The sequence below is a fragment of the Embiotoca jacksoni genome, unplaced genomic scaffold, assembly GCF_022577435.1.
Source record: "Embiotoca jacksoni isolate LCO1_2020_lvr unplaced genomic scaffold, fEmbJac1.0.p SCAF_23, whole genome shotgun sequence".
Taxonomy (NCBI): domain Eukaryota; kingdom Metazoa; phylum Chordata; class Actinopteri; family Embiotocidae; genus Embiotoca; species Embiotoca jacksoni.
The window spans coordinates 5955052-5975375 of NW_027185374.1; the positions used below are offsets into that span (position 1 = coordinate 5955052).

Genomic DNA, 20324 nt, shown 5'->3' on the forward strand with positions numbered 1-20324 from the left:
TATTGACCCAGGGCTGCGACCTTTCAACACGTTAATAGCCATAGTACTCCTGACCTTCACCTGCCCTCACACATCAGAACTTCCCCTAAAATGTTTTGCAAACCCCAGACACAGATAGAGTAAATACAACAGGATCAAGCTTTTTAAAAGAGATTGCATTTCAAAGTGTTCTGATTTGAGGATGTTTTTTTTTTTTTTTTATGTTGAGAAGGTACTTTTAGATTATTACTTATTTTGTACACGATTTATCTCAATGAGGACAACAATGCAGTCTATGACGTCATCGCTGAAATCTGGGAAGACGGCAACAGTGCTGCAGCAAAGTTTGTTAGGGCAAGAAACACAAGCAGTCAGAAGATCCAACAGATTGTAAACAAGCTAATAGTTAAGTCAAATTATCTAAAAAAAAACTTTATTTGGGGGTAAAATGGAATATCAACACACCAAACATATCAGGATATCAGTAACAATCCTAAAATCTAACCGGATTTATTCTAAACATACACCTGGTAGAAACAACTTCATTATTCCTTTTTAGAATAACGCCCCAAACAATAAAAGTTTGTGATCATGTTTTAAACTGGCCTTTTTTTTTTTACCACTTGGGTGCAGCGCGTCTAGCTGTAAACACACATTTGATAATCTTATAAAGTTTATAAAGCTAACTTGTTCCATGTGTTGAATTTAAGGCCATCTCCTTTTAGCCCTGTTTTGGTCTCCACAAGCTCCTGAGAAAAATATTTTAATACTGCCCCTAAATGCTCTGCTTTTTTTTTTGCCAGCCAGTAGCTAACTTCATCTGTCTAATGCTGGGCAAGTAACATATGTAGCTTGTAGCTAATAGATGCCTGGTGCCTCTCAAAAAACAACACTGAGAAGTGAAAATAAATCAAAGTTTCTGGCGGTAAAATCAAAATAATGACCTGAAAGACACTAAAATGCCCTGTGGAACTAGAGGGAATGGCACAGATAGATGGTAATGCTTTGTGGATTCAATATTACGAGCAAGCCATTTCACATTGTGCATCGTTATTTGATTTAATCTTAAAAAATATTTACAAGAGCAGCTTTAAATCCTCGTATACTTTTTAAATAACTTACCTCTCAGAATGACAACCTAACAACTGTTCGTACTGGTCATGGCTGCCACCAACTGGCCTCAGAGAGTCAAATCAAAGTTCAGCGTGGGTCCACTTGTGTCATGGTTTCAGATGACAAAACACCAGCTCCCCTCTGTGACCTCTCCATACGAGGTCAGGAGGTCGAGACGTAGGATGTCCCTCTTTGACCCACTGATAACTGAAGTTCAAACAGAACCCTGAGTCATTACCGTGTGATGGACGGCTCCTTGACTAATGCCAAACAGATTTCTGATATATTGGTGGTGAGTGTATGTCTTTCATCCTCTCGTTCATCACAGACTCGTCCACCCTGCTCTAAATAATTGCCCTGCAGAGCTGTCAGGTCTGCAACTGTTTTACAACCCCTCTCTGCTCTTTCTTTCACTGTCGTGTTCATTTTAGTTTGCAGTACAACAACCGTCTGTACATTTTTCTCCTGCTCAGGTTAAAAACGAGCATAATAAACCTGCTGTTTTCATAGTCACACCTTTCAGACAGAAATCAATGATGTTTTTAAGTTTCCGTTGCATTGAGCTACACTTCACTGTTGAGATGAAGCAACCCACTCCTACTGTTTATACTCAATCAGTGAATTTGACTCAATTTCTCCCCTGTGAATGCCACTCTCCCATGTCTGAAGCCCTTTTTCAAAAAGGCGCAATCAGACAAAGCAATCAGTCACAGCATGGCACTGCCAAAACCCATCCAGTCATGTGGATTGCATTAGAACTGGTCAATGCAGCCCACTGCTGGAGGCCACATGTTATTTATCATATGTTTGGACGGAGGGGTGGTTCAGGAAAAGTACCCAGACTGGTGATGACGAACAGTCAGACAAACTGCTGATGCTCACTGCTTATTAGTGTCTGCTTTTAAAAAGTATTTTGTTAATGCAAATTGATTGTTGCTATCAGACGTGATAACTGGTTGTGATTGGCACAGTCATAACATTGCGGGCAAGCTGTTCTAAAAATATACATAACACTGACGTTATATGTTGCACTTCATTTATTTATCACATCACTCAGCCATGTAAAAAAAGACACATAGGTTAGAGCAGAAGATGGTTGGTCTGATATACATAACAGCGATGTAAAAATGTAACAACGCATAGTTTGTGGAGTACATTATTGATTTTAAATGTAACTTGTATTTCATAAACATACACATGACAAAAGTCCTGTTTTAATAAACAGAATACATTCACATTAGGTTGACTTCCACAAGAAGCATAGACTTATATACACTTTTATACACACCAGATGGAGTGCAAAGTGTGACTCTCTTACACACACTTGTCACACACACAAGGCTTTTTTTTTTTAAGTGTATTACCTTACACTTACATTCCCACAGAGGCTATTTATCATCCTCTAAGTCCGTACACACTGAGTAGATACGGAGTGTATTGAGCGTATAAACAAAGCTGGGCGAATAAAAAAATCCAGGCTGATGGTGGTGCAGGGAGGATCTGCAGGCTGGAAGTAAAGACTCACACAGTGTTTGTTTTTACAGATGCAGATTGGTGAGGGACGGGAACAAAACAAAAAAAAAGCCAAAGGTTGCTGCTCTCCTGCAACCTTTCTCTTCAGCAAGAGGATTTTCAAACCAGTTCCTGTGCCAAGTAAAAGATTAAAGCAGTGGAAATACATTTGTTTCTGATTTGTCACAAACAAATCCTCCTGCAGTGCTTCTTTCTCCACAGATGTGACACCAGGTGATACAAGTATAAAGTCAGGATTCATGAGATCCGTCAGGTGACTTATTTTGAAGACCAGAAAACCACCGGCCAAACCAGCCAGGGGAGCTTTTACACACAGGTAAGAAAACAGCACCTCACGCTGCAGCCTGCACGTGCAGCTACGGCATATAAATAGGCCGGTGCAACAAAACAGCAAGAACACAACAGAGAGGAAGCTAACGCCCATCTGCTCAAACACACTGCTGACACTTTCGCTTTCCCCCTCCCTTACATTAAAGACAGCAGTTGATAGAAAAGCACACCATGCAAATTCACAGCTTTTACATAATGGCCTCTGTTACTGTGATCTGTCTACCTCCTTTAACGTGTCAGTTCACTGCCCTTGATGCATACATATAAAAGCATTCAGATATTTTTTTTTTAATATAATGTAAACAACACTTTTGTCCTGCATCAGTCTGCTAGAGTGTGAAACCAGACCCCGGCTCAGAATTACCCAGAATCCTCTCTGCAGTCAATGCTGATGTTGATTCTCGGGTGCTCGCTGTACTCATGTCTTTGTTTCCATTATTCAGCCTCCCAGACAAAATGAGCCACATATTAAATAAAGAAGGATGCTAAACTGCCTCAGATGGGACATGTGATGAAAGAAAATAAATCAAATGTTTGGTCCACAACCCACAGGGTCAATAATGACAGTTCAGATGAAGCAGAAGAACTTCTTCCAGCTACACCTGGAGAAAGCTTTGGTGCGCCTGTCGGAAAACCTCCTCTTCTTGGTCTTGCGGGCTTTGTTCTTAATGGCAGCAAAGATGGCGGCATCGAAAGCCTCCTTCAAGTTCTTCTGGGTGAGTGACGAGCACTCGATGTAGTCTGCGGCCCTGATCTTCGCCGCCATGCTACGGGCCCGAGAGTTCAGGACCGGCTTGACACGAGATCGGTCCAGGTTGATGAGAACGTTCACATCCAGTAACAGGTCCGACTGAGTCCCCACAAGAACGATGGGTGAGGAGGGGTTGTAGGCCCGGATCTCTGGAACCCACTTCTTGGTGATGTTGTGAAAGGAGGTGGGGTTGACCATGCTGAAGCACAGGAGGAAGACGTCCGTGTGTGCGTAGGAGAGAGCCCTGAAATCATCAAACTCTTCCTGCATGGAACATGACGACAGGGTTGAAGGTTAGAGTCAATCAAACTGTACAGATCTGATCAAGGAACAAGTGAAGGAGACTGACTCGTTAAAGTGTCAAAGAAAGATCATCTATTAATATGCAGGGTGAAAACCTGTTACTGAGTCACATACTGGATTAAGAAAGGAGGTGACAGTTTATACCTTCATCGTTTATAGCTTATCACATTAAAAACAGTTGTTCCCAAAAGGGATTTGATGTTATTAATTTTGTGTGACATTCAAATTATTACTTGACACAGTCAGTTCAACATCAGAGAACAGATAAGAATTTAGGACTCCACATTAAAAACTAAAAAATATCCTGGCTTGTAAGACTAGGCAAGTCTATATAGCACCAGTCAGACGTTTGTAAGGCAATTCAGAGTGCTTTCAGAGGCATGGAAATAGTGTATTTCACTATTTCCAAATAAGATAATAATAAGAAATTAAGCAGAAATTAAAACTGTATTTAAAAAAACAATTAAAACACGGCAGATATCAAAAAGAGAAACTTGTTGTCCTACCTGTCCAGCAGTGTCCACAAGCTGAACTTTGACTGGAGATCCCTCTACTTGGACCTGACCTGTTGGAAACATGAATCAGTCAGCTTCACTTTATTTTTATTTGCGTCAGACATAATACAAAGAAAGAAAACATTTCAAACATTAAAATAAAACGAATTCAAAACTATACTGGTACAATTAGGCCATTTCCACCATCAACATTAACAGCCACTACATATTTGGGCATAAGCAGTTGTAGAAATGACCTTGGAAAAATTGTTATTGATAAAATGTAGGCTAAGTTGAAATTCTCACCGGAGAAGACGTCAAAGCCCGTCTGTCTGTACTCGGTCGGGTATCCGTTGGAGGTGTAGCTGACGATCATGCTGGTCTTCCCGACGGCTCCGTCTCCGACCAGCATGCAGCTGATGACGCCGGGATCCAGCTCATCCTCCCGGGTCAGCCCGCAGGCAGACGGGACTCGGGACTCGTGGTAGAAGTAATCCATGTGAGGTGGCATGTCGAGCTCAACATCCAACCTCTGGCTGCAAACTCTCCTCCTTTTTTTTTTTTTTATGTCTGCGAGATAGCCTACTGGATGTCAGCTGAGCAGTCAGTCTTCTTGTATACTCCCGGCTGACTGTGCTGTTCTGACTGAGGGAGACGTGTGTGGGACGGTTTGAGGACAACTTTCTGCTGTGACAGGTTGAGATTTGCATAGACAGCCCCACCTCCATAAGACAGAAGGAAAGCAGCTCCCTCTTACAAATAGATAGATAGATAGATAAATAGATAGATAGATAGATAGATATATAGATAAATAGATAGATAACTTTACAAATAGATATAGCCTGACTATCCCACTTTGAATTGAGTGTTTGTGTATAATTATCCTTTATCCTTAATTTTCCTGTACGATCCAACAATTTATCCCTTTCTAGTTTTTTGGACCAATTTCAGGAGTGTGTTTGAGTTGATTCTATTGCCTTATGGTTTTTAAATTTATAGTTTAATAAAGAATATACTTAATATCCTCATATTATAAATAACCTATTTATAACACGGTTTTCTTTTAAGTCACTCTTAAAAACGCAGTATTTTAGACTTGCCCTTTGTTGACTGCATTTTTATTGATTGACTCTGTTTTATTTTTGTTGTATTTTATCATTATATTTTATACTGTTGCATATTGTGTTTTAAATGTATGTAAAGCACTTTGTAACTTGTTTTTCAAAAGCGCTATAGAAATAAAGTTATTATTATTATTATTTGGGAAATTGAAAAGCTACAATACACATTGCCTTTACAACCATCGATAACAAAAAAAATACTATAGTGTACGTAAACACTAATAAGTGAAAAAAAATATATATTGGGACCGTGGCAAAAGAGTTATTTATGATAGTTTCTATTCCGCAACATCTCAACATCTCATAACAAACCACGTCACTGTAATTTGGTCGAACTGCGCCCCCTAGTGGCTGAAGAAAGAACTAACCCGAAGAGAGTGATCACATGATTCCGTGTGTCACCTGATTGTCAGGATCCACCCTGTGTTGTGTCCACGGGTGTTAAGATAGCTGCTGCGATAGCACGAATGAATCGGAATTTAACGCGTTCCCGTGTTTATGCTGCAGCGTAAAAACGTACGTTGTACATTTTTTTTTTAAAGTTTCAATTCAGACGCATGCGCACAAAGGAAGTAGGTCAGTGCGACTTTTAACTGCTGGAAGTTGTGCTAGCTCGCTGGCTGCTAGCTTCTTCGCCATGTCGTTTTAGGAGAGGCTTCTCGCCAGGTCTATTTATCCGGATTGTCCGAATTATCTCGCAGGTGTTAAAATAAGCGTGAGGTTACGGCACATTAAATCATGGCTTCAATTCTTGATGAGTACGAGGACTCTCAAAACATCCGGCAGAGTGCGCAGCAGCACGGCCGCCTGACAAACGCCAACATCGGGATAACGCATTCAGGTAGGTCGCCCCTCTTGGCTGCACACGAAGAGCGATGTCGTATAGTACACGTGAAAGCCTCATTCTGCTGAGACTTGTTTCCTCGCGTTATAGGCTTTGTGAACGTGAGACTTGAGGAAGAGAAACCGATATTCAACAAGCAGAGGATCGATTTCACGCCGCCCGAGAAGATCAACCATCTGGCGGTCTGCAACAACCAGCTCTGCATGAGTCTGGGGAAGGACACGCTGCTGAGGCAAATATCACTCTCATGATTAGTTTAAATTCTCTCTGATTAGTACTCATCTATTCTTAACCATCTGTTATGACTTCAAAAAAAATAGCTGTAAATGCAGCAGACAGAAGATGCTGATGCTACTCGTGTTTTTACTCGATACAGGATTGACTTGGCCAAGCCGGATCAACCCAACCAGACTGAATTAGGAAGGAAAGATGACAGTAAAGTGCACAGACTGTTCTTGGACCCTACAGGTGAATGGTCATTCTGGGTTGTTTTTTTTTCGTTGGAGAACTTCCGTTCATCATCTATACGTGTTTTATTCTGTACAGCAGGGCTGTTCAAGCTGGATGTGGCCTTTTTTAAAATTGTATTTTCTATTTCCGGTGAGAAGATGCTTGCCTGGATACTTTTTCACTGTTTTTGCCTTTAACAACGATGGATCTGGACCTGCGATAAGCACCTTATGTCTGCTTGGAATTGTTTTGATAGTATTACAAACAGGCCAGTACTGTTTTACTACGATCGTCATGTCCGGTCTGAAATTGATACCATAAAAGGGATGCACATGATTAGTTTATTCCATGTACTTATCGATTAACATTAAGAGGTATTCATAGTCATTAATTGGCAAAATATTCTATGCGATCCTCAAGTCCACAGTGATCCTCCTATCCGGCCCTCTTGGTATTGAGTTCGAATTGCCCTGCTGTACAAGGGTCAAAGAGAAGCCTTTCCCAGCAGACTTTGGGTAAAGGTGTGGAACATCCTGGACAGATCGCCAGTCCATTACAGAGAGACGGACAACATTCACACACACACACACACACACGCACATGCACACACTACGGACAAATAAGAGCCTTTGAAAACGTCCACAGACCATAATTAGACAACTAATTACCAATATGCTTGTGAAGCTTACTGTGAGTCTGCCTTTTATTATAGTATTATATTATTACTTATCCTCAATTGATTTTGAATTGTCCTTGCATTTACACCTTTTCTCTCCTATCCATTGCACTGTATACATTTAGTGGATGTTTTGAGGTAATTGTGCATCATTCTACGAGAGGCGGGAATATTGCCATCACAAAACTTATCTTTAAGCCAGTATTTTAGCATGATTTAATAATCAAATGACAAAAAAGGTTTCAAAACCTGCAGCAACACAAGTGCTCAAATCTTTAAATTTGAACATCCAATGCTTCTACATAATTCGGAATATTACTGCAGCAGTGTCTTGGTTGTGATGTATTAACAAAAGCTATATTCTCCTTCATATCTGCCGACTACAGGCTCCCATCTGCTGATCAGCCTGAGCACCAGTGAGTGTCTGTACCTCAACAGAAACACCCAGAAGGTGCGCAGTCTGTCCCGCTGGAGGGGCCACCTCATCGAGAGCGTGGGCTGGAACAAGCTGCTGGGTAATGAGACCAGCACGGGACCCGTCCTGGTCGGCACCAGTCAGGGCATCATCTTCGAAGCAGAGATCTCTGCAACTGAGGGCAGCTTGTTCAACACCAATCCAGATCAATACTTCAGACAGGTGAGAAAATGTCTATTTGGTAGTTGTAGCAGCACAGTCGTTTTTTTGTATGTTTAAAAAATATAAGTGTATCAATATTTAAGTGCAATAAGAATGTACATTTTCTGCACTACTTAGAATCAAAAACATCAGACGCTACTTATCCTTCTTCTTAGCATGTAACTAAATGATGACATATTAATGTCCTGAGGTAGGTTCACTTCCTGGAGGAGGATGGCAGGCCTGCACCTGTATGCTGCCTGGAGATTGAGCGGGGCCTTGAGAACAAGTACTTCATCATCGCCACCACTCGAAAACGCCTGTTCCAGTTTGTTGGTAAGGTAGCCGAGGGCTCGGAGCAGCAAGGCTTCAGTACTATCTTCAACCAGAACCAGGACCTGCTGCCCAGTTTCCAGGAGTTCCCCGCCAACATGGGATACAGCGAGATCACCTTCTACACCTCGAAGCTTCGGACCTCCCCCAAGGCCTTCGCCTGGATGATGGGTAACGGGGTTCTTTATGGTCAGCTGGACTACGTCAGGCCTGATTCCCTGCTGAGTGATGTGCAGGTAAATGTCTGTTTGTGAGTGTACGAATATTCAGTGTATTTGTCAGGCCTCTACACTGACCTTTTAACCAAAGAGTACTCGTTTTCCTAAAAAAAAAAAAAAAAGGAGCGCAGTGACACAGAGTCTATTAACAAACAATTTTGTCCACGTGTGTGCATTTTTCTCAGTGAAAGACAATAGAAGTGGAAGACTGCAGTATCTATTTGTCATAAGGCACACATCTGTGCAATAGCACATGCCACCACAATCACCCATCGGTCCGTCTCTACTAGACGCAAAGGCCACGGTTTTATATTACAAGATTAGGTCAAAACCTAAGATACGGTGGTACCCTGTATGAAACACTAGAGGGCTTTTAATTTGAAATGAAAGCTTTTATTTTGAAACAACACAGGAAGTCACAGCATTAAGCCGACCAATTGTTTAAGTTTGATCACTCAGTTAGTGTCAGAGCCAGCCCTGCTGATGCAGCCCAGCTAATAAGCTTTTAATTGGTAAATCAGCGGGAGGCTTTTATTGTGGAGCAGCTACAGGAAGTGCTACGTGTTTGCATGCGAGTAAAAATAGGTCGTTTTAAACAACCAGATATTTTGAGTTAATCTGTAGGTGGTTAATGCATCTGCAGCTACCGGTGAGTGTCTGTAGGCTTGAGGTAATGTTACCACTTCACATTCTGCTCATGTTTATTCATTATTTAAGTTTCACATACTTTCTCCATCTCTCCTCTGTCACCATCACACAGGTATGGGAATACACTCCCGACATTGACCTCAGCATCATCAAGCCCATCTCCATTGTGCTGACACAGTTCCACTTCCTGCTACTGCTTCATGACCGAGTCAAGGCCATCTGCACTCTGAATGGACAGGTGGTTTATGAGGATGTGTTCCCAGATAAGTTTGGCACCCTTAAGAAAATGATCAAAGACCCAGTCGGTGGGTTGGTGTGGATCTACACCGAGCGGGCAGTTTTCCGATACCACATCCAGCGCGAGGCCAGGGACGTCTGGCAGATGTACATGAGCATGAATAAATTTGATCTGGCCAAGGAGTACTGCCGTGACCGGCCTGAGTGCACAGACATGGTGCTGGCCAAGGAGGCCGAGCACTGCTTCCAGAATAAGCGATACCTGGAGAGTGCCAAGTGCTACGCGCTCACACAGAACTATTTTGAAGAGATAGCGCTCAAGTTCATCGAAGCCAAACAAGAGGAGGCCTTGAAGGAGTTCTTGCTGAAGAAACTATATAATCTGAAACCGAGTGAGAGAACACAGATCACCCTTCTAGTCACCTGGCTCGCAGAACTCTACTTGAACCGTCTCGGCCAGCTGGAGAGCGACGGCAACAGCATCATCTTCCAGGAAACCCGCGACGAGTTCCGCCGGTTCATCAGCAGCTCCAAGCACAAGGAGTGTCTGTTCAACAACCGCACCACCATCTACGACCTGCTGGCCAGCCACGGCAACGTGGACGACATGGTTTACTTCTCGGTTGTCATGCAGGACTACGAGAGGGTGATATCTCACTACTGCCAGCACGACAACTACAGCGCCGCTTTGGACGTGCTCTCCAAGCACTGCGACGAAAAGCTGTTTTACAAGTTCTCCCCCGTCCTCATGCAGCACATTCCCAAAAACGTGGTTGATGCCTGGATTCAGATGGGCAAAAGGCTGGACCCAAAGAAGCTCATCCCGGCTCTGATGAACTACAGCCAGATGGGCAGCACCCAGCAGATTAGCGAAACCATCCGCTACATGGAGTTCTGTGTGTATGAGCTGACCGTGACAGAGGAGGCCATCCATAACTACCTGCTGTCGCTTTACGCCAAGTACAAGCCAGACTCTCTGCTGTGGTATCTGGAGCAGGCAGGTACGCACGCCTCAGAGATCCACTACGACCTCAAGTACGCCCTCCGGCTGTGTGCAGAGCACGGCTACCTCCGGGCCTGCGTCCTGGTTTACAGGATTATGGAACTGTACGAGGAGGCAGTGGATCTCGCTTTACAAGTAAGTGAAGTGTGCTGCATGTAAGTAAATGCTCGGAAGGGGTCGTCATAAATGTATTATCAAACTCACAGAAGTATTTTCTTCAATTTTTGTCACGTGCCACTAATGCTCATTGTCTTTCATTATCCACAGGTCGATGTGGACTTAGCCAAGTCATGCGCTGACCTGCCCGAGGATGACGAGGAGATGAGGAAAAAGCTGTGGCTGAAGATCGCCAGGCATGTGGTGCAGGAGGAGAAAGATGTGAAGAAAGCCATGAACTGTCTGTCCAGCTGCGACCTGCTCAAGATCGAAGACATTCTGCCTTTCTTTCCCGACTTTGTCACCATTGACCACTTTAAGGTCTGTAACAAGAATGATTTGCTTTCTAGTTTTTTATTCTGTGAGTTGACTGAACAGATAAAAGTAGGTCATATTGAGAACAAACAAACCTAAAATATAGTATCGTGCTTCAATTAACTTCATCCTCCGTCCATTATGGTTTCTCAGGAGGCCATCTGCAGTTCTCTGGAGGAGTACAACCAGCACATTGAGGAGCTGAAGCAGGAAATGGAGGAGGCCACGGAGAGTGCTAAACGTATCAGGGAAGACATCCAGGAGATGAGGAACAAGTATGGTGTAGTGGACTCCCAAGAAAAGTGTGCAGCTTGTGACTTCCCGCTGCTCAACAGGCCTTTCTACCTGTTCCTGTGTGGACACATGTTCCACTCTGACTGCCTGTTTCAGGTAACTCACCGGGAGTGATGTCTTGCAGTGATAATACAAATTCAAAGTAGTAGTTTGAAATGTCTGATAATAATATGCACCACTGCAGACATGGGATGCTTTGTTTTCCGTTAATTCACGAAGTAACCATAAATTCTGGTAATTAAACTTTACTGTGGCAATAATTCCCATGTCGCTTTTTTTCCCCGCCTTCTAGGAAGTGAGCCCTCACTTATCAACCTACAAGCAGAGTCGTTTGGAGGAGCTGCAGAAAAAGCTGGCTGCAACCACGCAATCCTCCAAATCCCGCCACCGTCCCGCACTAAAAGATGAAGGAGACACGTCGAGCCTTGGAAAGGGCAATGCTGGTACAAGCCGCGAGCAAATCAAATCAGACATCGATGACACCATTGCATCTGAGTGCGTGTACTGTGGCGAACTGATGATCAAATCCATCGACAAGCCTTTCATCGACCCGCAGAAATTTGAGGACGAGAGATCCAGCTGGCTATGAATAAATACTTTTATTTTCTCGGGGTGAAAAAGAGACGAGAGTGGGCCATCCAAAGAAAAGACCCATTCGGTGGATTCAACCTGATCACCTGTTGGTAGTGCCTACTGCTGAAAACTTTTATCAGCTTCACTTGTCTGCAGAATACAGTATTTGAAGCTGATTTAATGACCTTTGCACTTTGTATAGGAGCATTTGGTGATCAATGGAAATGAGCTGACATTGTGGGCAATATTGCTGTAATGTAAAATATTGTCAAGGCTGCCTACTGCATATATGTGCCTGAATCTCTAATTAAAACAATAGAAAGGCTAGAAGTGCACTATACCCATTTCATCTTTTAATTGCATTATGTTCTGCACTTGTTTGGTACATCGACAACATAACATGCACTTAAACTATATCTGTGTGTCCTTGGCTCAGTTCAGTCTCCCTTCTTTACAGGTCTGGGCTCATCTAACAGTTAAACCGAGGAAGCTAAGCAAACTGTTATTTCATCTGTTTGTAAGTTTAACTGTGGCACATTAAAGCTTGTCAGTTTTGATGGACTGGATGTTCTGTTTGTTTTGAAGTGTAATAAATATTTAACAAATCATTTTACGTGTAACAAAAATCAATACACTTGATCAAAGTTTCTCAGGAGGCAGATCCACGGATGGACTCGTAAGAGAATCGTATGTAACTGGTAGTTTTGGTCCAAGCTACAGTTAAGCAGGCTTTTCGGAGTCTAGGCCACTGTGACTGCAGCTGTTTTTGTTTTGATCCCTACCAAATACATGAGTCAGCTCTATGATGACAATTTAGTGTGGCAACAAATAGTCACTATAGGTGACAATACATATCAATATATTTATACATTAAAAAAATAAGTATGGAATTATTACATGTTTTTGGAATTAGTTGTCAACATCTGAAATAATGCAGCAATTTTATAACATTTCTGTGTGTGTATCCAGCTGCCTCACTTTACCTAAAACGGAGTTCCCTTCTGATGACGTAAGACGTTGCTCGGTAATCTTCGCAGTGAGCAGACGCTACCAATCGAGGACAGAAATTCATCGATATGTTTGTATTATTTGTAATTATACAGCCCCAAACTGCATATATGCTGGCGGCGTACCTTCTGTTATTAATAAAATGTACAGTTGGGAGTTTTTGGTGCCGGTCACATCCTCGGAAACACCGACGGGCTAGCGTCACTCTATCTGTGCTTGATTAAAACGCCTGCTCCTTGCTGTACCCTCGCCATGGCGTCGTGTCTCTGCTCTCTCAGTAACAGAAAGTGGCCGCCTCTCCGCCGTTGCTGCCGACTCAAAGCTCACAGACTCGCCTGGCGCCTCAAACCGCCATTTTGGAGTCCGAGAACCGAGAGTCGGCAGCAGCGACGAGAGAGACCGAAAGGGGGGACACGGGGGGCCGAGGTGAGAGACTCCCATCGGTGGTTGTTATGGGCGAAGGAGCAATGGGGGGGGGAAGATGGCCGGGAGGGAGAAAGAATTAAAAAAAAGATGGGGATCACGCGTTCACCGGGCGGCCGAGTCTCTCTCCGCTCGTGTCCGCGGCGAGGATACGAGAGGCGCGGGCGGGCGGGCGGGAGGGCCTCGGACGTCGCTGCTTCGCGGCGGCAAGCGAGCTTTAAAGAACTGCCATTAAAAACCGATACGATATCTTAATACATAGTTACGGGAGGCGGCGGCCTTAAAGAGACAGAGCCGGTCTGAACGCTTCATATTAGAGGAGCGACGGAGGACGTCGGTGTCGGGAGTCCGTGAGCTAACTGAGCTAATGGCTGTTAGCCCGCAAAGCTACCAGTATGCAGTGTGCCATTCAAGGTTAGCTGGCAAACCCCCCCCCCCCCTCCCTCCCTCCCCTACCCTACCCCCCCCTCCCACCCCGAGCTAACACAAGCTTGCGAATCATAACATGAGGACGAGACGAAGCAAAAAAAAAAAAAGGGAAATACAAACTATTTTTTTTAAATTTTTTTTATTATTATTATTTTTTCTCAAGGTTTTAACTATTTGGTTATTGGCATCTTTTTTTTGCACGTGCGAGGCAGTGAAGTTCAAGTAGATATGTAACGAGTAATTAGACGCTGAATGACGTCAGCTACTCTCCAAAACAAACCACCTGTGCATTTAGGAATAAATAACGCCTGGGACTGTTATCGTAACACTTTTGGCCAACAAGGGTTTTACAGTCGTGGTGAAATCAAACTATACATGTTTTGATCAACTAAAATGACTGGAGAATAAGATGTCATGGCGAAACATCTCTTTTAATGTGTGTTGTGATACAAACATGATAAGTTTATTTTCTTGATGGAAGTATTTACACCAAAAGCATGGAAGCAAATTGTGTGCAATTTTGAACACACAGCAGTGTTGAATAAGTTTCCTATTTCTGAATTATGTACAATTTTGTGACTGGAATTGCTGTTTCGTTACTGGAAAATCATGAGCACTTACATATGAGCCCCCCCCCCCCCCATAAAAAAACGTTTTATTATATTCAATTGAATATCAGTGCGTGACTGGTTTTCTTCTTCTTTATTAGGGTTGTTCATCTTTGTCTGATCTTTAATCTTGGAATCAAGAACAATGCTATCTCTTACTGAGAAGGTAGGTTCACTGTATACACTATTTTGGATAATGGACTTTGTGCTGCATTTCCGAGCATTGGAGGAAAGTAGCTTGATATTTAAAGTAAATGGCTATTTTAATACCCAGCCAAACGTAGACGTAGGCAGTGATCGAAAGGTCTTGAACCACGCTAGAAGGCGAGTATTCTCATCCCAGAACAAGCTAGGAAATCCTGGATTAGGAAAAAGAAGACAAAACTCAGCAAATCTTTATGAAAGCTATTTGTTATTCCTTTATGTAGTATGAACCTTCACATGCTCGGTTCTTGCTTGAGGTGGAAAATCATCAGAACAGCAGAGCTTTACTTTTCCTACAGTTTCCTGTGCCGGTCAATCTGACCTTCAGACATTTACCCATCCATTTCTTTCTATTTCTGTCTTCTCCCTCTTCAGTAAAAAGTCCTGCCCTGTCGGGCAGAGGTGTCTGGGCTGCATGGCGTCAGGGCAGGGTGGCCGGCTGGAGGTTGGGGCATCAGGGACCTCTGGCCTGGCCAAACCTCTCTACCTGCAGCGCTTAGAAAGATCCCTGAAGTTGGACAGTTTTCTGCGCCAGACTGCTGCTATCTTCAACAGAGACATAACCAGGTACAGACAAAGGGGAGGTGAAGGTGGGCACACACTTGTTGATCCTATGTTCAGGTTTGTTCCTGGGCACCATCTGCAGCTAAATTAATTAAAAACTCGGCAAAATGACACCGTTACATTACACAAAATGTAGATTTTTTTTTTACATGACCGCCTTGTACTTTTGTCGTGTATTTTGCATTACACCCAGTTGATCCGTCTCATAGTATCTAATGCTCCATCACATACAGTAATGTCCCTGCGACATTCCCTGCTGAACACTTACCCACGGAGAACAATAGATACAGACAGGATGCAAATGGTGGGCTTACAGATGCATATTTCTCTTGTTGTAGTGATGATAGTGATGACAGTGATGGTGCACTGGGGACAGGGCTGTCCCTGGACCCCGCCACTCAACATGCAGCTCTGACAGTGAAGAGTGAGTCCTGTGAGCAAGGGGATGGGCTGGCAGACGGCAAGCTCCTCAACGGAGTACTCCTGCAAGGTAAAGGTAAGATACGAACAGAGACTTTTATTTATGTAATTCAGGTATTACTACACAAGCACACTCTCACTGGTTTCCTTTGACTCCATGTAGGAGTTAATACGTATTTATATAACGCAGTGTCTTGTTTCCCTTTGAATCTTGCAGACCAAAAGGCAGATAAAACAAGCCTCTACAATTTTTCCAAGTTGAAGAAAAACAGGAAATGGCTTAAGGTACTTACATTGACAAATTCTCAGATGTATTGCAAATTTAATTAATTAACAGATTAAACAAATAACCAATAAATGCAGCGCTTCTTCTCATGTTTCCTCTCCCGATGCCTCTTTTTTGGACCGTCTCACCGCTCCTTATACTTCCTCTCTTACGCACTACATTGTATATCACGCACTATCAGCTTGCTTTAACCACATTCATTCCTCCTCCGTCGCCTGCAGAGTATCCTGTTGAGCGACGACACCACCGACTCGGACACGGACTCGGACGACGCAAACTTCACTTTGTCTCGGGAGGAGCTGCACGACATGCTGAGGCTGCATCGGTACAACAGGCAGCACCAGAGCAAGTTCTACTCCGACCGGGAGGTACAGACGCACGCACGAACGAATGCCGTGCCTACTGATATTTAGAAATGTGGTGATATATGCGTTTATGTCACCGTTGTATCCATGTGTGCAAATCTTTCCTGCAGCTTCACCAGTTTCAGTACTACAGCACCGGACTCCTCTCTTCCCATGACCCCTTCTACGAGCAACAGCGTCACTTACTGGGCCCAAAGAAGAAGAAAATCAAAGATGAGAAGAAATTTAAGGGTAAGAAAGAAAAAAAAAGTCATGATGTCATTACATCATAATTACATAATTATTTAATCATTAAGCTTTAACTTTTTAATTAACGTCACCCTTTTCTTTTAGCCAAACTGAAAAAAGTGAAGAAGAAGAAGAAACGAGGAGAGGGAGAATTTCTGGATGAAGAGCGTCCTTATGTCACCAAGATCTTTGCAAAGTTTTCCCATGATGCTCCGCTGCCAGTGGTGAAGAAAAAACATCTCACTGTTGAGCAGCTGAATGCACGGCGACGCAAAGTCTGGCTCACCATCGCCAAAAAGGAGATACCCAAGGTCAGTGTGCATGAAGGAATGAAAAAAAAAAAAAAAGAATGCTTATGCATTTAATCTGTATTGTTTTATTTTCAGGTTGGGGGGGGGTAAAGGGTTGGTTTGGTGTTCTGTTCTATTTTCTAAGGTTTCTAAGTCCTAACTGCCCTATTAAATACATTTTTTTTTTTCAGTCTTTCAAGCAGAAGACCTCTGCTAAGAACCTCGTATTGACCAATGCTAAAAAGGTACGTAAAGTGTTGCTGCTGTAAAATCGTTTTGTTAAATGCTCTTGGTTTCTTCCACATTATTTTATTTCTGTTGATGGTTGACTTGTTGGCATCAACTCCTCATTTCTGTATTACGCAAGAGTATAACACATTGCCGAAGTCCTACATTTAACTCCTGTTTTCTAGCTGGCTCACCAGTGCATGCGCGAGGTACGGCGTGCAGCTATCCAAGCTCAGAAGAACTGCAAGGAGACGTTACCTCGCGCCCGACGCCTTACCAAGGAGATGATGCTCTACTGGAAGAAGTACGACAAAGTGGAGAAAGAGCACAGGAAGAGGGCGGAGAAGGAAGCCCTGGAACAACGGAAACTCGACGAAGAGATGAGAGAGGTAGGTGACGAGGAAGGAAATTCATGACACTTTTGAAATCCCGAGTGATAACAGCGTTTTTCTCCATGCGGCCTTTTCTCTCTCCTTCACAGGCCAAGCGTCAGCAGCGTAAATTGAATTTCCTCATCACCCAGACGGAGCTGTATGCTCATTTTATGAGCGGAAAAGCCAACGTGGGGGGACCAGGAGGAGATACAGCCCAGGAGGAGATTCTGAGGAAACTTGAAGACACTGCAGCCCAGAGACAGATCGACATTGGAGGAGGAGTGATGGTCAACATGAGTCAGGAGGACTATGGTATGAATTGCATTATCAAGTTTAATGTATAACTGGAGAAATTGGAAACTGAACCTCTGTATTGATGATGATCAACATTATCTTGAATCACTTTGAGAAATTTGCAAACGAATCCCTCTGAACTGTGTCAGTGTCAAATTTAATGGAAAAAGTATCAGTTATTGTTATATCTTTGGCCCATTCAGCCTCGCCTCTATCTGGAGATTTGTTTTCGTGTATTTCCTCCGTACAGTTTTAATGCGCTGTTGAGCAGTCAGGGCGCTGGGTTGTCAAGCAACAAATCACTTATCTCTATCTTTTACTGTTGTACACTAATGATGTATCCTGCAATTCATTTGACTCATTTGATTAAGTAGAGTTTAGATTTTGCTGTGTTTGGGTAATATACTCTTGTACATCACAAGGAAATGTCTGATTGTATTTGATGTTCTTGGTTTAATTTACAAGAGGATTTTTTTTTTTGTGATTGCAGATAGTGAATACTACAAATCCCAGGCCTTGAGGAATGCCAAAGAGGCCTACCAGATTCATCAAGAGAGAGTAAGTTAATGTCCTCAGAGATGCTCTTCTTCCACACACGCTGCACTGTCTATACTCTGTGTGATCTCCAAATCTCTCCGTGTAGACGCGAATGTTTGACGAAGAGGCTAAAGACAGTCGCAGTGCATCTGTCCACGCAGCTGGCAGCTTGTCGTCGGGGATCGGCTGCGGGTTTGGGGAAAGCTACAGCCTTTCAAACCCATCCATCCACGCAGGCGAAGACATTCCTCAGCCCACCATCTTCAACGGGAAACTAAAGGGTTACCAACTCAAAGGCATGAACTGGCTGGCCAACCTCTATGAACAGGTACCCATGTCTGTCCCGTGTCTTCGATTAATGCTGAGATTTTCTGTAAAACTCGGTTTGCATTATGTGCAAAATCGACATACTACTCTCGAGGTATGAATTGCGAAAATAATTTATTGTTAATGTTTTGGTGAGCGGAAAGAATTTATGGCGTAAATAATGTTTGAAAGTGATTGTTTTCCTTTGTTTCTCCTCATTTCTGCAGGGAATCAATGGAATCCTGGCAGATGAAATGGGACTGGGGAAGACGGTTCAGAGTATCGCGCTCTTGGCACACCTAGCGGAGGTGAGAGGGGACTGGGCCAAAAGGTTTCATTCACCACAAACCCTTTGTGGAACATTCACTTGTCTCTGCTATTGTTTTTGACTCATGAAAAAAAAAAATCTATGAGGAAGTTTCTTTGTGCACCTGCATCCTTTAAAGAGTCCCATGTTTCTAGCTGTGCTTTTTGCAGGTGCTGGAACATTTTTTTCATTGAATGGACCACATGACTAATTTCATTGGTGTTGAGCAGCTGATCTGCCGGTTCTTTAGTTCTTTAAGTCCCTTAACTCCAAAGGGGGGTCGGGTGTGTGTGTGTGTGTGTGTGTGTGTGTGTGTGTGTGTGTGTGTGCGCGTGTGGAGGGGGATTCTGGGGAAATGTGAGCTTTTCAATAAGCTCTCGCTGACAGGAACATGCATGCAGTGTTCCTCCAGAGCTTCCTGTTTCTGTAGGCGCGGCTCACTCATGCACATACTAAGACCACCTGTTGCAGCTGCTGACCATGTTTTTGTCTTTTCTGGTCCTGCGCAGAGAGACAACATCTGGGGTCCGTTCCTGATCATCTCTCCAGCCTCCACGCTCAACAACTGGCATCAGGAGTTCACCCGCTTTGTACCCAAATTCAAGGTGAGAATCACAGCTAACACAGCTGAGTGAGCCCGCCAGCGCAAACATCTGCAAACACATTTCTAAAATAATCCCAGCATCTTCATCTCTATTGTTGCATTGATGCCTTGTTAATAACCCAGTGCTGTGCGGTTAGACTGACCCCAACACCCTGTGACATGAAAACATACCTAGAACTGTCCATCGGGGGGCAGTATTGTAGCATTGCTTATGTTAATGTTTGCCGACAAAGCTGTTTTGGTTTAGTAGCTGTTCCCAAAAAATTATGCCATAGCTGAATTTTGACAGGCTGCTAAAAAAAACAAAAAAACATTTATCAAACACATCAATATGTCAGCTACGCTTGAGTGCACACACACACACACACACACACACACACACACACACACACACACACACACACACACACACACACACACACACACCAAACACATACTACAATATGCAGCATTCTTTGTTGTGCTCAGCATTCAACTATGCCCATTTTCTCAGCTAGTTTGGGAATAAATCAATTCCAGTTTGTTTTGCTAATGAGGTGTGAAAAGACCCTATTACACAATTTGAAGATAAGCTTCCTGAGCACTCAAAGCAACACTGACTGAAAACAATGGAATGCCAGCTAGTGTTAAGTGATGTAATGATGTGTAAATCTTTTCACATCACTTTATACATCAACAACTGAAGCAGTGATTCATACAAGATACTACGCCTAAACGTTTCCACGGAGGCTCTGGTTTTCTTACATTGCTCAGTGTAACTGTAACGGTCTTGTAAAAGCTTAGTTTGAATATAGCTTAAGTGATCACTTTGATGTGTGTGAATTTATTGACTGTGTAGACGCACCTTCTGTCTTGTTTTTAA

The 20324-nt window shown here is 43.2% G+C and overlaps 3 protein-coding genes across 5 annotated transcripts in view; 2 read left to right on the top strand and 1 right to left on the bottom strand.

The window, feature by feature from the left end:
• Positions 1-2111: 2111 nt before the first annotated feature.
• rhov (ras homolog family member V) lies at positions 2112-5238 on the bottom strand. Its single transcript, XM_069158491.1, has 3 exons — positions 4810-5238; positions 4516-4574; positions 2112-3970 (listed from the first exon to the last, which is right to left on the bottom strand). The coding sequence occupies exons 1-3, from the start codon at positions 5012-5014 to the stop codon at positions 3524-3526; spliced, it is 711 nt and encodes a 236-aa protein (XP_069014592.1). The 5' UTR covers positions 5015-5238; the 3' UTR covers positions 2112-3523.
• A 789-nt stretch (positions 5239-6027) lies between these two features.
• Positions 6028-12595, top strand: vps18 (VPS18 core subunit of CORVET and HOPS complexes). The gene is made up of 9 exons (XM_069158492.1): positions 6028-6465; positions 6559-6700; positions 6845-6936; positions 7981-8231; positions 8426-8779; positions 9522-10784; positions 10917-11126; positions 11274-11510; positions 11707-12595. Exons 1-9 carry the CDS (start codon positions 6363-6365, stop codon positions 12001-12003), a joined length of 2949 nt encoding a protein of 982 aa, XP_069014593.1. The 5' UTR covers positions 6028-6362; the 3' UTR covers positions 12004-12595.
• Positions 12596-13269: 674 nt separating this feature from the next.
• ino80 (INO80 complex ATPase subunit) overlaps positions 13270-20324 on the top strand; it is a 39851-nt gene continuing 32796 nt past the window's right edge. Inside the window, exons 1-15 of one of the 3 annotated variants that reach the window (XM_069158493.1) lie at positions 13340-13421; positions 14557-14621; positions 15035-15226; positions 15562-15719; positions 15861-15928; positions 16151-16297; positions 16405-16525; positions 16628-16833; positions 17004-17057; positions 17226-17429; positions 17522-17726; positions 18199-18266; positions 18352-18573; positions 18779-18859; positions 19368-19463. In XM_069158493.1, the coding sequence (XP_069014594.1) occupies positions 15075-15226; positions 15562-15719; positions 15861-15928; positions 16151-16297; positions 16405-16525; positions 16628-16833; positions 17004-17057; positions 17226-17429; positions 17522-17726; positions 18199-18266; positions 18352-18573; positions 18779-18859; positions 19368-19463 (1782 nt within the window). In that variant the 5' untranslated portion in view covers positions 13340-13421; positions 14557-14621; positions 15035-15074. Of the gene's footprint in view, positions 13422-13520; positions 13833-14556; positions 14622-15034; positions 15227-15561; positions 15720-15860; positions 15929-16150; positions 16298-16404; positions 16526-16627; positions 16834-17003; positions 17058-17225; positions 17430-17521; positions 17727-18198; positions 18267-18351; positions 18574-18778; positions 18860-19367; positions 19464-20324 lie in introns of those variants that run through there. The other 2 variants (XM_069158494.1, XM_069158495.1) reach the window with 2 other exon arrangements.

Bases quoted from the DNA above. Each gene is read 5' to 3' on its own strand.
- rhov (XM_069158491.1), bottom strand. From the start codon at position 5,014: ATGCCACCTCACATGGATTACTTCTACCACGAGTCCCGAGTCCCGTCT. The intron at 4,575-4,809 runs GTGAGAATTTCA...TGTTTCCAACAG, and splicing joins GGGCTTTGACGTCTTCTCCG to GTCAGGTCCAAGTAGAGGGA. The intron at 3,971-4,515 runs GTAGGACAACAA...TGTTCCATGCAG, and splicing joins TTGTGGACACTGCTGGACAG to GAAGAGTTTGATGATTTCAG.
- vps18 (XM_069158492.1), top strand. From the start codon at position 6,363: ATGGCTTCAATTCTTGATGAGTACGAGGACTCTCAAAACATCCGGCAG. The intron at 6,466-6,558 runs GTAGGTCGCCCC...CTCGCGTTATAG, and splicing joins CATCGGGATAACGCATTCAG to GCTTTGTGAACGTGAGACTT. The intron at 10,785-10,916 runs GTAAGTGAAGTG...CATTATCCACAG, and splicing joins CAGTGGATCTCGCTTTACAA to GTCGATGTGGACTTAGCCAA.